The following is a 20,954-nucleotide window of genomic DNA, read 5'->3' on the forward strand; positions in this document are numbered from 1 at the left end:
TGATCTCTTTTTATTTTAGACAGCACTCTTTCACAGGGCCTCCCCCTTATAAAGCCATCTAACAGAGGGACACAGCGAATACTCAGTCTGAGAGTGATACTGAACATGCAAACCACTATTCACATTTACACTAAATGGTGAAAAACAATAGCGGTTGCCTTCAGGCTAATTAACCACAGCTCGGTGTTTCGGTTTCTTGTTCTCCGCCGCCACACCCTCCCTCCTGTCCTGCTGAGACATTTCCTCTTCCCTCCGCGGTGTTGTGCAGGTATTGCTCCCAGCGTTCTCGGCAAGCATTCCAGCTTCTCCACACGCTCAGTGGCAGGTTAGGTAGGCAGATATCACAAGCAAGGGACAAGAAGAGAGTCACTGTTGGAGTTTGAGTCACTCGTTACAACTTTGGCGTTTTTTTTTCCACCATTCTCCTGTAATGGAAAGTGGAAAATGACAGAGAGGGGGGGGGGAACTTGTGATTTACAGTAATTTCTGTACCAGTTTTGACACAAATATGGAAAATGTTCTGAAAGTCTTCTTTGCCTTGCCTGTGTTATTGACAGTTTGTTTGACTGCTGATTGCTGACTTTAAACAAATACAGACGTTTAAGGGCACTGCGGTGACCTTGCTAACCCTGACAGCCACTTTAAAATTCAGACGGGTCGCTCCTGAAGCAGAAGGCCCACAGGCTGCCGGTTTAGAGCTGCATTGACTCATTCTTCAGTCCTGGTCCTCACTCATTTCCCCAGTCCTGGTCCTAGAGGGCCAGTGTGTCTGTAGGTCTTCTAAGTCTCTCTGAAGCGGCAGCACCTGAAGAGCCGGGAGAAGCTGGTAAACCAGTTCAATTAAGCCAGTAATGAGCTCATTAAGAGCCCAGCTGGAGCGAAAACCTGTAGAGACACAGGCCTTCCAGGATCAGGTATTGGAGACCCCTGGCAGATAAATTGACAAATGTGTGTTAATGAGGTACTAATAATACAGGTTCAAATGGGGAGCTGTGTCAGCATGCTTTGGTTGCAAAGGAAAGAGCAAATGTCAATTCCGCACAAGACAGGAAGAAAAAAGCACAACATTCTGAATTATAAGCCTTTCTCAGGTGTGCCCATCCGAAGAAGGTGAAAAATTGAAGGTGTAATTTACCTTCAGTTGTTCCTTTCTACTAATAATACGGCAAGGATATTTTGATCATGAGAAATCTGTTGTTAATGTTAAATATAATGTTAATCATTAAAACATTGATGAATGGCACACAATTACTATTATGCAGATGTGTTATAAGCAGTTATAAGCAACCGATAAATGGCGTTGAAATGGTATAGAACCCTAGACAATTATTTTAGAACTAATTTTAAAGCTCAGTGTGCTGCAGTAGTTTTAGTGAACTTCTAACCCCCTGTTTCTAGATCGTTCCGAATCAACCTGTGATCGCTTAACAAACACGGCGGCGTGAGAGCTGTGCAGGGAGGCTGGTCGGGTTTTGCTTTCACTTTGGCAATAACACCTCTCTCTCCTCCTGCTCTGACAGGGCCTTCTTTAAGAGCTTCATCCCTCAGTTCCAGGAAGGGGCGTTCGCCAGCGGGAAACTCTAGAGCACCCGGAGCAGCAGAGACGAGACGACAAGGAGCAGGGAACTGTCCGTCCTGGGGAACCAGGCTGTGTGGGGCAGTAGCTGAATGCAGCACACATAGGGATGGTTCAGATTTTTAAAAATGGCTGACGTTGTCAGGCCCACATTGGACCTGTTAATGTTGTTTTTCTGTTAGTTTGTTGTTTTTGTCTTAAATTCAATGTCAGGTTTAGGAGAGTTGTTATTAATGCAGTCTTTAGGAAAATGTGGAATCATTGCTTGAGAAGACTGGAATATACAGTATGTACATATCACTGGGATCTGCACAATCTTTTTTTCCCCTCTCTTACTGCACAATCGTCTCTCCAGCTATGGTTTTATAAAGCTCAGTGAATGCTGGTGAACCAGTGTTCTGCATGCGCTGGACAGCTGCTTTAAAAACAGTGTGCACGTTTGTGAAGGCCGATGTACTCCACGTGTCCTCTGTGTGAAATCTATTGAAATAAAGGCAGTGTCTTTGGTCAATGTGCTCCTGCAGGACTTGGGTTTTTTTGAAGATGACACACCAGCCCTTCCCCTCCTTAAATCGCAGCAGAATCACTTCGAAAATCACAGACAAAACAACCTGCATTGTAGATGATATGCTGTCTGCACAGGTTCAGATCCTCAGATAGCAAAATAAAATCACCAGTGATCATACAAGAAGAGCTTCAGAGGTCACAGCACATTCACAGTTTTTTGCGTTGCAGCTCCACGAAGGAAACTCTTTTGGAACTGGCCAGGCACATATTAGCATTCAAAAGCTTGAACAGTGTCTGCAGGTAAGAAGTGGTCCACCCTCAACTTCCAGTCCGTCTACCACTTCACCATCAGCAGGAGCAGGCTTAGGAAAGCAGATAAGCAGCGAGTCCAGGGGCACTGTGAGCAGACTCTTAGGAAAGCAGGTAAGCAGGGACTCCAGAGACAGTGTGAGCAGGCTCTTAGGAAAGCAGGTAAGCAGGGAGTCCAGAGGCAGTGTGAGCAGACTCTTAGGAAAGCAGGTAAGCAGGGAGTCCAGAGGCAGTGTGAGCAGACTCTTAGGAAAGCAGGTAAGCAGCGAGTCCAGAGGCAGTGTGAGCAGACTCTTAGGAAAGCAGGTAAGCAGCGAGTCCAGAGGCAGTGTGAGCAGACTCTTAGGAAAGCAGGTAAGCAGGGAGTCCAGAGGCAGTGTGAGCAGACTCTTAGGAAAGCAGGTAAGCAGCGAGTCCAGAGGCAGTGTGAGCAGACTCTTAGGAAAGCAGGTAAGCAGGGAGTCCAGAGGCAGTGTGAGCAGACTCTTAGGAAAGCAGGTAAGCAGCGAGTCCAGAGGCAGTGTGAGCAGACTCTTAGGAAAGCAGGTAAGCAGCGAGTCCAGAGGCAGTGTGAGCAGACTCTTAGGAAAGCAGGTAAGCAGGGAGTCCAGAGGCAGTGTGAGCAGACTCTTAGGAAAGCAGGTAAGCAGGGAGTCCAGAGGCAGTGTGAGCAGACTCTTAGGAAAGCAGGTAAGCAGGGAGTCCAGAGGCAGTGTGAGCAGACTCTTAGGAAAGCAGGTAAGCAGGGAGTCCAGAGGCAGTGAGCAGACTCTTAGGAAAGCAGGTAAGCAGGGAGTCCAGAGATAGTGTGAACAGGCTCTTAGGTTTGCACACAGTGCTTTACTAATCCCGCAGCCGGCAGAGGAATCCTACTCCGTTGGGCCCCTGAGCAAGGCCCTTAACCCTAACTGCTCCAGGGGTGCCGTACAATGGCAGACCCTGCACTCTGACCCCAAGCTTCTCTCCCTGTCTGTGTGTCTGTGTCTCCATGGAGAAAAGCTGGGGTATGTGAAAAGACAAATTCCTAATGCAAGAAATTGTATAGGGCTAATAAAGAAACATTACATTATTACATTATAATTCAGTTCAGAACTTGTTGGCCACCAGTCCCAGTGTATCACACCTTCCTGCCTGCTCTCCTTGCCATTTGCCAGGCGTGTCTCTCACACAGCTGTAGCGTCTCACGTTCTGACCGTTTGGCGCCAGTGTTTGCGTTTTTTAAAACCACTCAGCCAGGACTGGGGGGGGGGAAGGGAGGAAAGCTGGGATCAAAAGGGGAATTGTATGATTCTGCAAAGCTGCAATTAAGAATTTGAGAGCATGGCAGTTCCAGAAAACGGGCATATCTAACAATGGGGAAAGGCGTGCAAGTCCTACCATCCCTGCTTTCCGTCTGGAAGTGGCATGGACACAGACGATGACCCAGGGTGGTACACAAGGGTTGATTTATGGTGTATTAGTGTGAGACTCTTAGTGGAAACAGGCCATATAAGGGGGCACCTTTATAAAATGGGCTGACTATGTATGTTACTTTGCCCCTAGTTTAGTGCTGTAGCTGCGCAGGACAAGTGCTTAGTGATAAGTAACAGACCATTTGGGTGTGTTAGACATGCAGAACTCCACCAAGAGTCCGTAGCTTTTCAATGTGAAATATCGGTTATCTGTCTAGAAGCTCGAGGGCATAACAAAATTCAGTTGTGCCATAGAAAGAGTAGTAAGTCTTTCTCTGAATGGGTAGCCAGTTAGGAACTTACGACAGGGGCTGTGTGTTTGTGCTGTTATGCACATGGGTGTGTGCGTGCCGATTTCCATCATTAAGAAAGAGGGTCACTCTCAGAGGTCTTGCTTGGCCTTTGGGCCTGCCCTGTGCTGTATTTATTGTTCACAATGCAGGAACTGTCATGTTTAATTGGGAAGTAAAGGGTGAATGTTTCTGGGGCATTTGTTAGCATCAAGTCTTTTAATAAAATAATTAAAAACAAGATTCTTTTTGTCTTTTTTATTATGCTACATTTCTCATTGTGACCTTTCCCAACCTGCCATCAAAACATTCTTAGCAGCAGTTTTGATTCCATCTGCCTTTTGCTATGAAAAACTCCACTCTCTCCATAAGTCTGCACGCCTTTCATACACAGATAATTCTTACGAGTATTTCTGCACTGCTGTGGTGCACTGATGTCCCATCCTCAGTGTATCCCTCCTGGCCCCCCGGATTCCTGATGTCCCATCCTGAGTGTATCCCTCCTGGCGCCCCAGATTCCTGATGTCCCATCCTGAGTGTATCCCTCCTGACACTCCAGGTATATAACAGGTATATACTGATAAAGCATGTTTGGTCTTGCTTCCTGTGCTGGTGTTGCATTAATTAATCTAAAATCACCAAGGTCTGCCTTCCCCAGCCTGTCTCAAAAGTTGAAACACAGGACAGCACAGCATACCAAAACTAACCATCAGGAAAAGCAGAAAATCTGAAATACCTGAACCTGCCAACTGCAATGCCTACTTGCTTTTCATTTGATTTTTTATCCAAATTCTGCAAGTTGTCAACGTGTGCTTTTTTTTGCATCTCTTTTTATTTTTACAATTCCTTGGAGAGGGGAAAGCTTTCTTCCATATTGACGACTGGGGGGACTTGCTGTGCTCACAAATAAAGACTGACACGATAGAAGAAATGGGGGAAAATGAATGCAAGGCGATTGTCATGGCATTTGGTATTCAGAGGAGCTGATGCTGCAATGCTGAGGATAAAGAGCCCAGAGGCTTAGCGAATTTGGGAGATGAGGAGAAAGAGATTCATGTTTTTTGTTGCCATCAATCTAGGGGAAATTAGCCAGAGATGTCCAGGAAGAATTAGAGATTTCTGCCAGACAGAGATGGACAATCATCTTCATAATGACTTAATAATAATGACAGTAATAACCACAATATGTAGAAATTCTGCCACGGGAGCAATTCTCTCAACGCTTCTTTTAGGAGGTATACAGATTTGATTTTAAGTTTGATATTAATATCAAAATTTGAAATGTTTTAATGCTGAAATCTGATCCCACCACGATAATGCCCCTCTTGTATCAAACATTTGCATACATTTTTGTTTTTCCTCAAAAATATCGTCATTGCCTATTTTAAAAATATTATTTTTTGTGCCGGAGCTGCTTTTAAACAGTTGGGGTTCTAATGGCTTTCCAGACACAGCATTCACTCGCTACACTATAGAGTGTCTTTCTACCCCAAACTTTGAAAAGCCAAAAGGCAGCTTTTGTCAGTCAGAACTTCCTTGTGGACGATTTAGAGGGAGAATCTCTCTGATTTTGTGCATGATATTACTGCTGGTGTTTTCTGCATTGTTCGGAACACCACACTCACGTAACAGAAAAACAAGCGATTACAAAGTGGAAGAAAGTGGTTGCACAACCATTATCATAGCGAATGTCTTGGTTTAGTTGATGTAATGGAGGGCCTGAGATATGCAAGGCAGAAGGGGGGGATGTACTTTAAACAGAATAATGCCAACTGAAATTGTTGCACAATGCCTTTCAATGGCCATGCATTTGGGTGAAGTTAATAGGAAAACGCCTTCTATGTCATTGAACAGCGATGATCTATATTAACTCCCACTGCCTCTGACTCAGTACTGACAGACACTGGAAATGTACTGAGTGTGTCTTAAAATTTCTAAATTGCCTAATCGGCAGTAGCAAGACCCCATTTCCCCCAACAAACACACACCCTATATGGAAAAATGTGCTCTACACTAGGGCACAAAAGTATAGGGGCTGTTATTTATATAGGCTGATTCATGACACACATGCCATAGAGCAGAGAGGGGAAGAACCTCAGCCCTTAATTTAACTCCAGTGGCCTGGGCTCACAATCCTCTCTGGACATAAGAGGACCGCCAACCTTCCATACGTTTCTGTTAAAAAAGTCAGATTTTAACACTGTTTTTAAGGACAGCAGCCATTGGGGTTTGAAGAAGTTGACCATTTTGTTTCAGGTGTTGAGCTTGTTGCTCAAAGCAAAGAAAAAGAGCCGCAAGAGAATACTGCCATCCTCCTCCCCAGCAGAACCGCAGTCTTCAAGAAGACAGAGACGAAAAATAGAAGAGTCAGAGAAGCAGAGATGTCCGTAATTCAATAGACAGAATTACATTTCATTCTTGTCTGACTGTAATTTACAGTGCAAACATTTACAATAGGTGACACAGTAAAAGTTTGGAATGGTCAACCGTTATTCTGATATATTGGTACATGAAGGGAAGCCATTTCCTGATGAATATGTACTGGATTCCTGCGAGGGTGTTGTGTTTTTGGAACACATCCCACAGGAGCTCATGCTGGTGGTGTCACAGGACAGCATTTTAGCATTGCTAAAGAGTTTAGCATTGCTGCCTCAGCACTGGGGCTCTGGTTCAGTCCCTGACCTGGGGTGCTGTCTGTGTGCGAGTCTGTATGTTCTCCCCATGTTCAAATGGGCTTCCACCAGTCACTCTGGTTTCCTCACACAGGCCAAAGAAATCTGGTACATTCATGAAATGCCCGGGTGTGAGTGTGTTTGTGACTGTGCCTGCCTCTCCATGGACAGGCCTCCATGGACACCCTAAATTGGATAAAGCAGTTAGAAAGTGGATGGATGGATGTCGATATCCCTGGAACTGTGTTGTTGTGATTGTGAATGTATCTGATAGTAAACAACTTGTGCAAATTGTGTGATGCTCCTCAACAATGTTTGTCACATCAGGCATCCCACAGGGCACTGTGCTTGGTCCTATTCTTATTACCTATGTTTACTTGGATTTGATCATTTGTAAGTATAGCAAAGTTTTCATTTCCATGTTGCTGACACATTTTTGAAGTGTCAGTTCTCACTGTTTGGATCCAATGTGAGAGCCTCATTGCCTCTGGGATTTTTTCCAACATTAATTAACCATTTAATGTTCCTAGACATGTCCAGGAGTTTGGGAGGCATAGTGGCAAAGTGGTCAGCATTGCTGCCTCGCAGCGCTAGGCCCCTGAGTTCAACACCAGGCTAGTGCTGCTATCTTCATGGAGTCTGCATGTTCCCCCATGTTTGTGTGGGTTTCCTCCAGGTGCTGTGGTTTTCTCTCACAGTCCAAAGATTTACAGGTTGCTTCATTGGCTTCTAGGAAAATTGGCCCTGGTGTGCATCTGTGTTTGTGTCTGTAGGTCCCCCGTGATGGATGAGTGTCCTGCCTTGTGCCTTGTCCTTGCCAGGATAGGTTTCAGCTCCCCCAGGTCACTGGGTTGGAAGAAGCAGACAGAAAATGGGTGGATGGATGTACTGGATTGTATTTAATGTCTTTTATACCTAATTACTCAAAACACTGATTTCATTAAAGACACTATTACTAAAACACCTCAGAGCCAATTGGCAGGTATTAAACATATCCAGGTAATTGCACCGCTATGAAGCTCTGAGCTCAAGTTGGAACAAACCCCAGAGGACACGAGTCCTTCCAGGAAGAGAGTCTGACACTCCTGGCTCAGACAATGCTAAAACGGATGAGTGCGACTTTTTTATTTCACAGCTCAACTCTAACAAGGCAAAGCTTTGCAGGCTGGATCTTTATATTAACTCACAACTGTGCCAACTTTAATCTGACTGTTGATGGTTCTGGATTCAGTGCAAGTGCACAGGTCTGGAAAGCAGGTCTCTTCTTTGATCTGAGCTTTGCATTTGCAGCTCTTGTAGCACTGTGGTGAAGGTGCTTTTATCTCATTTCGTAACATTGTTTGTATCTGTTCTTGTCTCCTCCAGGAGGATGCAGGAATGCTACTGCCTGCTTTTGTCTTTTACAGGATTGATCACTGTAACACAGTGCTTGCTGTTTCCAAAATGTGTTGAAGCAAACAACCTGAAATGCAAGAGCATACCTCACCTGTTCTAGCTCCTCAAACTGACACTCTTCATTTCAGCATCACATTCAAACCTGCTCACCCTTAAACAGTTTACTCCATTTGCACTCTTTGGACTCTGGCCTTCTGTCAATTCAAAACAATCCCTGGAGACATAGGTGACCCTGAGAGACATTGCAAGATACAGAGAGCCCCTGATACATACTGGGTAACCCTTGGAGACAATGGACAACACTAAGAGACATTAGGAGATGCTGGGAGATACCAGGAGACACTGATATACATTGGGTTACCTTTTGAGACATGGGAGACACTAGGAGACCCTATTGGTGGCACTGGTGACTTCATGGGATCATGGAGTTTCTTCTCTGTCTTCACTGAATTACTGATGGTCTGTTTTTGATATTGTACAGGCTGCCATCTACACTGCCAGTAATTTCCTTTGAATTGTTCCTGTGTGCGATGGCATTTTTGTGGTAAATTCTTGTTGTTTGTGAAACCTCTTGCTAGACTAAGGTTGTGATGGATGTGGTATTATCAAAATCAGGCCCATAAAAAAGGAGTTGAAGGAGATTTACCACGACTGGCAAGTGCGTAGACTTCAGAAAGCTGGGTTTGGGAGAAGCAGAATGAATCACCATCATGGCACAGTGAATCAGCAGCTAAAGAAAGAGGTGGTGCAGTGTTTCCTTCCTCACACGACCACCACAAGACCAGTCACAGTCAATCCTGTCCCCCGTGTTAAAGACTCTGTCTGCGTCTTCATGCCTGGGCCCGTCACTGGCCTGATAGACCTCTCAGCAGGAATCAGGCAACCAGCTTACAAGCCTGACAAACTGGGCACAAACTCCAGCGCTTCACCCTGCAGGTGCCGGGGCCATGTTTCCGCACGGCTTCAGAAAGACCAGCGCCACCCTGATTCCCTCTGTGGAAGGATGTACTTCCTGCTTCGGAGACCCTTTCAGCTGCGGAGGTTTTGCCATCACTGCCCTCTCTGGGTTACTTGTACAGAAACCGCTACCCACACGCTCCGCTTCCACCTGTTTCTTCCTGTGAAGAAAACCACACAATAAAGTTGGGAAGTGTCACAGGAATGTTTTAGAGTAGTCACGAGTTCCTGTAGGTAGTTTAAATGCGTACCTGTTGGTTTTATCACTTTAAGAAGATTTCACCCCGGCTTTGAGAGAAACCTGGGGAAGCTCCCATTGGGAGAGACTGGGAGGAATACTCCCTTATGATCACATCTGCCAAGTATTTCCCTACACTGTTGTAAACAGCTCTGCGGGGGCTGTTGTCTGTAGCTGTTAGAACTGAGCTATTTCAGAAAAGATTTCCTCGCGGGATGGGAAGAGGGTTAGAAAGAAAAACTGGAGACAAGGCAGCTCAGGCGGCTCACCCTCTCTAACAGTTCGAAGCTTTGGTGAGGGGAAATGATTACTTGAGTCGAAATGAAATAAAATGTCTCTTTTTACCCCTGCAAGACTCACTTGGAGTTGAGGGGAAATTGATTTGTATCTAGGGCTAGGCTAGGGCTAAAAAACTTATGTGTGTTGTCATTGGTACATTATCATAGGTGTTCTGCACCTCTACAATCGACAACAATACCTCTACAGTTCCCTTCTCTTTGTCCACCTGTGAACAGGAGCGGAAATCTCTGTTCTGTGTGGCTTTGTCCTTGTGTCCGTCCTGCAGGTGATCTGAGTGTCTCTCTCCCAGTTGGCCCAGTGGCACAGGCTTCCCTCTGTAAATAACAGGGCAATGTTATTGCCTGCATGAGTCTGATTCACCTGTATTTCCACACCTCCATTACTAGGGAATAGCACAGCACACCACAATATCTGATTTCTCTTTGTTGGCATTAAAAATATGAGGGGCGGTCGCCGAGCGATTGGTTTGGTCTGTCCACACGCACACGCACGCACGCGCGCGCACACACACACACACACACACACACACACACACACACACACACACACACACACACACACACACACACACAGGCTGCAGTGTGCAAACACGCATCTGCGCTTCCGAGACGAGTTAATTATAAAGACGTGCACACTAAAGCCAGCGGAGATGGCAGAATGTGAGCACTACCAGTCGGCTTACATTGATCCCCGCCATGGGCGTCTCCCTTCATGACTGTACGACACGAGATCAAAGAGAAAAACGTCTGTCGGGGCACAGAAGGATTGCAGTACTGAATGAGGGAGAGGGCTCCAGTTACAATTACATAGAACAATTAAAAGAGCTTTAGATGCCTGATAACCAGAAATACTATTTAACTGGAGACAGAAGGCCTATCACCCTCGAATGGCCTGTGTCCCAGTTTTGTGGATATGAAACTCCAGCGTCCTTCAGATGTATTTTACCCCAGTTTTGGTCGCAATGCTGAAAGAAACAATTGTTTCAGCGCACATAAATGCCATCGTGCATACATAATGTAATAATTAAAACACTGCCTTTTTTATACATGCCCTACAGCCTACCTTGAAGGGAGCGAATCCAAACAATTTATCCAATTATGATCATCATTAAGGCAAAGCGATACAAAATAACTCTGGGCATCAAGACTTTCAGCCCAGTTTGCATCTAAACAGGGATGTCAATACTGGGCGGTGGGTCTCGGCTGGTGAAATGGGGCGCTCCGGCAGGCAGCAGCCTGCTACAATGAGACCTCCACCTCCACGTGGTCACCTCATACCACTGCAGCCTGAGGACACCAGAGCAAGCAGGGTACCCCGAGACAGCCTGCCTTGTTATTTCACATTCCCCTGACATCTCAGGGATCCCCGGTTTGTGGCACTGCGACTTCAGGGGGACTTGAGTTCCTCTGGGATCTCGCAGCTCCGAGGTGGTTTCCTGTGAGGACAAAGCCATGGCGCGACACAGCTTGTGCGGGAGCTTCTGGGAGGATCCGTCCTCTTTTCCCACTCGGGTGCACAGAGACCAGGAGAAGAAAACCCGTAACATCGGGGTGCTGCAGGGGACTCTGGGAAACATTGATAGAGGAGATGTTGGGCCCTGTCTAGCCCTTACAAACATGACTTGTGCTGCAGTCTGGCAAAAGCACATTAAACGACAGTGAACATGCTGGAAACCTGATTAATGACCGAGCTCTATTGGGAAAGGATGGATACGAGCAATGGGAACCTAAAGCAGAGAAGGAGAAAGGTCTGTCCTACAGTAAGTGTGGGATTAGTATGATAACCTGTACATCTGCCATGCACATTTACTGTGGTAATCTTTAAAATCGACCAGTTCCACACTCCATCTCCTGCAGCTCTGCTCAGAGCGCCGCACGGCACAGACCCCCCTTGGCAGCCTAATTAAATTTTCCACTTTTCCACACTCACATCAAGAATCCATCCAGCTGGAAGCAACAGATGTCCCAGAGGAGCAGGCCTCAAGAGGAACAGTTTGTCTCTCCTCTTCACTGTGGTCTCTCTTGTCCAGTTTTCAAACTGCAGTTCTTGCAGAGGGTGAGACAGTGTACCATATCAGAAATGAAACACGCGATGCTTGGAACTTAACAGGGGATGGATTTAGCAATTTTACCGGAAACAGGAGTTTTTAGGTTCTTCAAATAAAAAAAAACAGTAAGCATGTCCCCACAACTAAGGCACGCGTTTTTATTTTTTATTTGTATTAATTATATACTGTGTAGTATCCTGCCTTGCACCTGCTCCATATCCTCCACGACCCTGTAAAGGATAAAGACGTTCAGAAAATCCAGGGACGGATATACACCCGCACTTGTTACAAACGTACAGTAATTTGTTCCTAGAAACCCTTCCGTATAACGAAAATCCGTAAAAAAAAATTCCATTATTTCTTATGGTAAAAAACTACAGTCCGTTTCGGACCCCAAAAATTTTACCCCTACTTTAACATTTTCACCAAAAACTGACAAAAGAAACAACAATAACTAACATCATATTGTGGTTTGTGTTTTACGTAATAAAAACACTGTTTACCTCAGACATCATTAACCATACCTACAGTAAGTTCTGTACCACACAGTTACCACTTTATTTGCTTTTTGTGTAATTACACGCACACACATTTTTCTTAATATCTTTAGGGTGAACAATGAAGTCTAAACCTCAGAATTCCTCATGCAAAAAGTAAGAGCGCACACAATTGCGAACAACGCATGAAGCAAGACGCGGTGAACTGTATCACCCACGTCTCCCCTTCAACTCTGTGGGCTCTGTGCTCTCTCACCCAGACTACTTAGTGGAATGTGATCCGTACTCTCAATATGAAATGAGTCGTATGACGCCTTCCTCTTCATCCTCTACATTGGGCGTAGGTTTCGAAATTTGTCTTTGTATCGCTTCTTCGTAGTTTCCACGTGTTCGTTAGTCTTCGTTACGCGGAATGAGGGTAACAATTCACAAGCTTCATGGTATCGAATTATCAAGCAAAGGACATTCGTAAAAAGGGGTACTGGTGTACCGTGTGGTCCGCATCGGTGTAGCAACACATCCATGTACATGAGTAATACCTATTGTTCTCAACACCTGCAATGAGGGGTAATTAAGGACCAGTGAATGCAGCAGTGGTTATTGATAGGTAATGCTACCATTGCAGCACAGTAAGTCAGAACACTTCCCATCACTGAGATAGGGTGTACTGAAAATAAGTGAAGACACGTGGCACAGGACTCTGGCATTGTTCTCTCGACAAACATGCGGAAACCGCTCGCTGTCACGTTCCATTTTATCACTTCTTTCCGGGAAGTAGCCGTCTGGAGGACTGCCTCGCTGTAGATGGAGCTGATGGCAGTTGTCTCTGGCTGGGCGCCTGCTTGTTGCAGGCCGGTGGCAGTGCTTGGACCCACAGCTCCAGTCAATGCCTTCTCCTAGAACATAGAAACAGCGACAGAGCAGAGGAGGCTGTTCTGTCCATCTGGCCCATTTGGTACTGTAGTTACTAACTAATTGAGAATCTGAGAATCTCGTTCAGCCGTTTCTTGAAAGAAGCCAGGGTCACAACCCTTTGTGTAGAGAAGAGCTTCCTGTTCTGTTGTAAATGCAAATGTAGCTCCCACTTGTGTCTTCTGATTTGTGTTTCACTGCTGATTCCGAATCAACATTTTCTAATCACTGTGGATAGAATTGTAAATGTACAATGTAAAATGAGAAAACCTGCGCACAGTCAACACTGTGGAGGCTGAACTCGGCCTGAAAAGCCATACAGGTGCTCTGAACACCAATGCTGGCACTAACCCGCAGTGCAGGCAGCAGTACTGTTCAGAGGTCAGTGTTAAAGCTAAAGTCACGCAACTTGTTTTCTCCTTTCTTGCTTCTGTCTTCACTGTAGATCAGCTTTGTGTGTTTAAGGGCAAAATCTAAACTTATCTTTTCTTGACTTTCACTGGGAAAGCAACTCCCAAGAGTAGTGTCCTGAAAGGATTATGGAGTGTTCAGTGGACATTTGGCTTATCCTGTTGGGCTGAGGGCGAACCTCCTGGCCAGAGGAAGAGGAGGCCAGGACCCCCCTGCAGAGTGAGGAGTGACCAGGGGGCAGCTGCAGAGGTGGAGATGGGGTGGAGGTGGGATGCAGAAAGATGTACAGTACATGATGGAGAGAAAGGGATCACATACTGTATGGTATTTACTGTATAGTGTTTTAGGAGAGGAAGTGGTATCAGGAGCGATTGGTACAGTAATTACTGACAGCTGAGGCTGATTGAACTTGGTTGCCGGAGGAAAAGGGTTAAGTTTTTCCTCTCCATCACAGATGACAGAGGAGGCGCTGGTTGGTTGTGTTCCATGCAGCAGAGGGGCGTTCATTTCCACCCGCTGGGGGCTGCCGGTCCTATGGGGGTGCTCCCTATTTTGAATACTCCAACCCTAATTTTGAATACTTGTGTGTCTAGTCCCCCTTGTAGTCTTCTCTGTTCGAGACAAGACAAACTCTGTTAACACACGTCAGGATGGGCCACATGAAACACAACACTGTGCATGTGCAGTTGGTGAGGAGTGTACTGCTCTTGCAAAGGCTGGTCGATAGAAACCCACTCTGGAAGACCACTTTGAACAAAGAGGACTCAGAACTCATACACCACAGCTATTACATCCAACTTCACAAAGCTGCTTATCCCTGGGAATTATGTTGGCAATCTGGAGCCAATCCAGAAAGCACAGGGCACAAGGCAGGACCACACCTTGGACAGGATGCGAGTCTACCACAGGGCACACACAAATACTCACACAGGCACACGGAAGCACAAAGCAGCACATTAGAGACACCATTTAACTTCAACAGAATGTCTTTAACGTGGTGGAGAAATGCAGGATGCTGGAGAAAACCCACACAGTGCAAGTGCAGGGAGAACATGCAAACTCCACACAGACACGTGCCCCAGATTTCCCAAGAGCTGCAAGGCAGTGACGCTAACTGACACACCACCAGTGAGCCTAATCCTCAGCAAATTCTGTCACACATTGTAGAGGGTGCCACCAACCCTGACAGAAACAAAAAGAGAGATGCTTCTCAATTACACAGTGAATGAAACTATTATTGTCATTTTTCCTCTATCCTTCTTCCAATCCGTTCTTCCAGTGCAGGGTCATGGGGGAGCTGGAACACAGCCAAGGCAGGGGACATCTTGCACACAGACACAGACGCACACGGAAACAAGGAGAGTATATAACTCCACACGTAAAGCACCCCAGGGCCCCAGCACCACTGTACATAATAATAATAATAATAATAATTATTATTATTATTATTATTATTATTATTGTAATTGTTATTGTTGTTTTTATTACTGTTGTTATTATTATTGTTGTTCTTGTTGTTCTTGTTCTTGTTCTTGTTATTATTATTAGACTGCCCTGATCTGTGAGCGCTACACCAAAGCCTATCGAGCTCACTTGTTTATTCCATTCCTCTACCACACACGCTTGCTGTTTTCCTTTAATATTTCCTTTCTTTTGTGCGCTGCCACAGTAGTTTTCCACTTCTTTTCAGAGGGTTTTTGTCTTAAAGTGTACTGTGACGCACTTCCTTCCATTGTAATAGGCGCAGGGATATTCACGTCTCAGCCACATGTCATGGGCGGGAGGGGTGGAGGGGGGGGTGGGCTCCTCTTGCTGCAACATGCCACTCCGATCTGCCAGGGGAGAACGCGGGGGTCTAGAAGGCACCACTGTGTCAGGCTGTTGTGGAATGTGAATGGTGTCTCCCAGTGGAGAACTGGCACAAATAACCTCATGCTCTCCTGATCACCATGCCATCGCAGGACGAGGTACAGGGGTTGCCCATGACCAACAGGGGACTGGGAATCTTCTAGAAAGGGGAATGCCAGGTTGAATGTACATGGCTGTCCGATAATATTCTATATGGAAAACTCTGATCCAGAAGGCAAGGTCACGCTGGGCAAGGCAACATGTCAGAAACATCCCCACAAGTGGAAGCGACTACGATGTCACTGTCAAGAACTGGATGGATTTGTCCACAGTGTGCCAAAGCTGAGACCTCTCCCAGCCCGTAATGGACATGGGGCTTGGTTTCATGTGCCGTAAGCATGACATCACCTCCTCTGGCAAGGAATACTGGGGAGCCGTTTGGGATTATTGGTTTTCTGTCACCGCTCCTTACAGATTAATTGTGTCTTCCTGTTACTAGCCAGAACTGGATGGGCAATGACAGGAATTTCTGCAGAACTGAAAGCAACATGGGTTACAGGAAGAAAGTTCAATTCTAAACATAGAATTCTTCTTAATTGTCATAGTACACCTCTTATCATCATGGATTTCCTCTTAATCATTACCGAATCCTCTTAACTGTAATTGAATTCTTATTCTGAAGTACTGGCAAGGGGGTCATGCTAAACCTAATGTGTAGCAACGTTGTTATTACCACACAGTCACTGTGCAGCCCTTTGTGTCTCCCTGGCCTCAGCTGGTTTTCTTAGGGGTTGGAGTGCAAACACTATACTATTTTATGCAGGTCTTACTGTCCTAAATGCAACGGAATTCAGATTCCCAGTCTCAGTTCTATATATAGCAGGCACCTCTCGTGATTGAAAAGCCAACTCTGCACTGCTTTGTGAATTTCCACAGGCCTTTCACACGCATGGTTGCTAATGGTGCGTCTGTGTCACACACCTCGGGAGGGCTGTGTTTGCTCTGTTAGCTTGTGCCCTGCAGTGCACACGCACACACGTAGGGACGCCTCAGTCTATAACCCGTCAGGTTAGCCTGTAAGACTACGCCTGACATCGTCTGGCTGGGAGGGGCAAAAGTCTGTTGTGTGTCAAAGATCGTCAGGAGTGCTGAAGCTTTTTCAAACTTCAGTAGGAAATATTCAGAGGAAAACGAGAAAGAAAGCCTGGGAAGTATTTTCAGTATAGTAAATCCCCCATCCCCCATCCCCCCATTTGACTTTCTGGACTTTCTGCAGTAAAGAAAAATGCCTCTGCTTCAGTAAAAAAGAAACAGAGATGCATCCTGCACACTGTTTGTAATTGCAAGGTGTGGTGTAATTCCTGGTGGTTTAGGCTCCCGACTGTAGTATTGCCAAAGAGCCCTGGTGCAGGCTGACATCATGGCTAGGTAAACACACCAATCCTGCGCTGGACTGGCTCCAGTGTTAGTACTCCTGGCGCTGGGACAGCTGGCAAATTGCTGGGTGGATATCTTCACCCCTCTCCATACAGAGCACTCGACGCTTCGGCAGAGAAATCTGTTTTCTGCTGGGTATTGATTTTTCGAGCGGCGGAGCATTTTATTTGTTTACAGCCCTGTCCTGATTAGAGGCCCCGAAGCGGGGCTCCTGACGGGGCGTGACGGGGGTGGCCTGATAGCGATGGTGCCTCGGTGTCCAGCTCCAGGGCGAGGGGAGCGGCAGAGCCGGACGTGCACAGGCCCGGGGCGGATCAGGGGTGGAGTGGAACCAGCCGGAGAGTGTTCTTCCGGACCAATCTGTGTGCTGGTCCTAGCAAAGCTTTAGTCCTTGAGAGCTGGTTATCCTAAGGAACTTTGTAAAAGTATTCAGTATAACATGAATTATTATTATTATTATTATTATTATTATTATTATTATTATTATTATTTGATAATCAAAGGTACCGTCACTCTCTAAGCAATTTGACTGCCCGCATAGCAGCAAGAGCTTCCAAGAGCGCAGGAAACCAGTGTAGTTGGTTCAGCTGGGACTGCTCAGTCCCCTTGCCTTCCATTTTTTGCTTTTTGTTGCCATGTGTCGCTTTGCTTCCTTCTGCTCTTCCTTAGCTGCAGTTGCAGTCTGTTATCCCTGCTCTTGGTTCCAAGAGGTTCTGCGGCATTCTGGGAATATTATGAGCTATAGAACACCTCAGGGGCGATAGTGACACTGTGCGCAGCTACTCCAGCTGCTCTCTCTCTCAGCAGATCCTCCTGTGCTGTCCGGTGACTCCCTGCATCCTGGCCTCTCCCTCATGGCAGGACAGGGCGGTCAAGCATGCCTGACCGTGCACAGCTCTGCTGCTCTGGGAATCAGCAGAGTCTTCTGGGGGAGTGTGCCCGAGCCATTGATCTCCACTGATGAGGAAGCCCCACAGAAGCTTCTCCATGCTGGCCAGATCATGACAGGGTTTCACCCTGCCCTCATCGGGCGTGGCACCCCAGCCTGGCACTGACAAACTGCCAGGGTGGAATGAAGTACATGGGCAGCTGTCATCGCCCTCCTGTGTGCCGGCAGTGCAGGAGAAAAGTCTCAGAATAATCGCTTGTCTGTCAGCCATCGTCCCCTAACCTCCACCTCAACAATAAAGCAGTATAGACGAATCTAGCACGGGAACAAGTAAAGGTTTATTCCATGCTGAAGAGAGAAGAAAAGAAACGCAACATTTTGGCTATGGAGAGTCTCTCACACCCGAAGAAGGCTCCACAGCCGAAACGTTGCGTTTCCTTTCTTCTCTTTCCAGTGTGGAATAAACCTTCACTGGTTCCTTTACAGCCTAGGCGTGCTGACGCAGCTCCCTATTGAACTACTTGAATCTACCGCTATACTACCCTCCTGAGAGACTGAGGTCTGCGTGCTAGCAGGACTCCTGCACTCTTCACATGCTCCTGCTACAGGGGTCACCCACACAATGAGGAACACTGGCCAGTATGAAGCACCCCTGCAACAAACTGAAGCTGAGCAACTGCCTCCAGAGCAGAAAAGAACATTAAAATAGACGAGGAGAAGAAAGAGGAAGGGGTTTTCATTTTCCTCAAGAAGATGAGCAACACCTCTTTACTTTGTCGTTACCTGTGCCGATTGGTAAACAATTGATTATCACCAATACCTGCTGTCCAAGAGCTGGTTCTTAGACTTAGAGAGGTGGGCTTGTACAGCGGCCTCAATCTGGCTGTGTCTCGCACAGCAGGGCTCTGTCCCGGAGCAGGATGACCAAGGGGCATTAGGCCTGTCCAGTCCTCCCAGGGTTAGGGGCCTCAGTTCCAGAGCTCCAACCACTCCTCCGTGCAGCAGGACTACTCTGTGACCCAGGCCCATCTCTTCTCCCCTGAACCAGGCAGTGGTTTTTCATGGAACACCCCCAAACAAAATTGCACAGAAGATCAAAGGCACGCGTTGTGTTTCTTTTCTTCTCTTTTCAGCATTGGAATATACCTTAAAAAATAATAATGCCTGATGTACAAAAACTGCTGCAATCCTGTCGGCCACCTTTATTTATTTGGTGGATTTCTATACACAGCTTCTCTTTCTGCAGTTTTCCTTATTGCATTGCTTCTTGAAATATTCCTAACAATCCCTGTATTGTGTCCCTGTATCCCTGAGTGTACCTTGTTTTGTTCACCGGTCTGGATTTTCTCCTGGATGGACTGGGGGGTTGGAGGCTGTGAAAGGAAATTCCACTTAATGTTACGGGGCAAATTCTAATGGCAAGTTTAAAACGGCACTGGGTTCAATCTCGAGCGTGTGGTGTCGGTGTCTGGCCGTCTCGGGCTCCATGCTGCCTGAAAAGAGGGATCAGAGGCATATTTATATACTGCAAATATGTGTGTCACTAATGGCTGCCTATTAATATGTATGCTGCAAGTTGTTCACGGAAAATGCACAGGACATCCACGCGCTTAAGCCTGTTTGTCAGTAAAAATAGCTCCCGTGCGTATCAGTCCAAGGAGTAATTTCCGATGATCACGGGTCTCTCTTTTTCCAGGATCTTTATTTAGGTGGCGATCGATAATAGATAATAGCGTCTATATCGGAACTAATTCGTCTCACATCCTGCGCTAATTCAGTTTTCCAACTTGGGAGATCATTCCCAGCCAGACGCGGCTGTGACGTTCGAGGTAGCGAGAGACCCGCGTCAGTCCCTGCCCTGAGTGACTCCTCCGTCCCCAGCCCCCCCTGCAACCCTGATGCTAATCCGATCGCAAGCAGCCGCACGACGGGATATGCTGAACTGTACAGGCCACTACTCTACCGTTACTGCTCCGGGGAATAGGCCACACTGTCGTGGCTGAAACAACAAATTATATTAATGATGATAATCTAATACGATAACATAGGCTTGAACAACATTTTCTATTTCTTTTAACTAAATCTAAATTACAATGTATAGAACTAATAATTTAAGAGCTATTAAAAAGCGTTTAAACTATTGTAAAGCGGGTTTGAAAAATAAACAGCAGTAAGACGAGGGCAGAAAAATCTATTTAATTTGGAGTTTGGGGACCTCCTGTCTGCGTCCAAAACTGAAATGGGGTGACAGACGCTAAGTGGTCTTTAAATTGTATTAACAGTGCGTGACATTGCGGTACCGCGCCAAGCCGTGCCGGCACTCCTGATGTCCAAGTAGAGACAGCCATTAGCCGGCGCGCTCTGTCCATTTATCAGTGCGCATTCCTCGCATAGCGCGCGTTCCGATCATTGTTGGTAATGAATGGGCGACCCCTCTTCTTGTTCATCAGGCCGGAACTTGACACCGGCCTGGCTCAGCTGCAAGGCTCACCCGGAAGCGCCGATCAAAGATGCCCGAGGCGTTAAAAGCAAATGTCGGAGGTTAACCCGCAGGTTAAGTTTTGCTCACCTCCAACGACCTGAATCCAAATTCCGATGTGAGTTTCCAGATAGAGGTCCGAGAACACCTATGTACTATCGATGTGAGCAGTAGAAAACAACTGTTACCAACCGATCAACGAGGAATCAACCAGTCGGTCAATCAGTCGTTTTTGCAGACCACTTAAAAAACACTTTCTCAGTGTGTATGAGTGGCATTACAACAGGAGATACTGTAATATAAAAGCGCAATGACGCATAGAAAGTTTAAAACAGAAGCAGCTTTTGAATGGATATTTTGTGTAGTATTTTGAACAGACGAATATATCAAAGACATCAAATGGAATAGTGTTAAAAAATACGGACATCCTCAACCCCTGTCCAAGATGGCGTCCTAAGGTTAACTGATCTGGTTTGATTTTCTACACATTTTTTAGAAATGTTTAGAGAAAAGAAAATGAAAAAATAAAAAACTATGCTTCCTCCACCAGTCATATCACCCTGCAACTCACAATTGATAATGATAATCTGAAGCTCAGCAGGTGTGAGCCTGGCCAGTACCTGGATGAGAGACCTCTGGGAAAAAGCTAAGGTTGCTGCTGGAAGAGGTGTTAGCAGGGGGTTGGACCTCACCCCGAGGTCCACATGGGTCCTAATGCCCCAGTATAGTGACTCTCTGT

The 20,954-nt window shown here is 46.2% G+C and overlaps 2 protein-coding genes across 2 annotated transcripts in view; both read left to right on the forward strand.

The window, feature by feature from the left end:
• The window catches only part of babam2 (BRISC and BRCA1 A complex member 2), a 113,043-nt gene extending 110,956 nt beyond the window's left edge, over positions 1-2,087 (forward strand). The window contains exon 12 of the mRNA XM_088626058.1: positions 1,521-2,087. Within this exon, the coding sequence (XP_088482184.1) occupies positions 1,521-1,584 (64 nt within the window). The 3' untranslated portion in view covers positions 1,585-2,087. The remainder of the gene's footprint in view (positions 1-1,520) is intronic.
• LOC148675077 (uncharacterized) lies at positions 1,705-4,374 on the forward strand. Its single transcript, XM_088623469.1, has 3 exons — positions 1,705-1,716; positions 2,237-3,130; positions 3,177-4,374. Exons 1-3 carry the CDS (start codon positions 1,705-1,707, stop codon positions 3,237-3,239), a joined length of 969 nt encoding a protein of 322 aa, XP_088479595.1. The 3' UTR covers positions 3,240-4,374.
• The last annotated feature ends 16,580 nt before the right edge of the window (positions 4,375-20,954 follow it).

Source organism: Lepisosteus platostomus, chromosome 3, assembly GCF_059453375.1.
Source record: "Lepisosteus platostomus isolate fLepPlt1 chromosome 3, fLepPlt1.hap1, whole genome shotgun sequence".
NCBI lineage: Eukaryota > Metazoa > Chordata > Actinopteri > Semionotiformes > Lepisosteidae > Lepisosteus > Lepisosteus platostomus.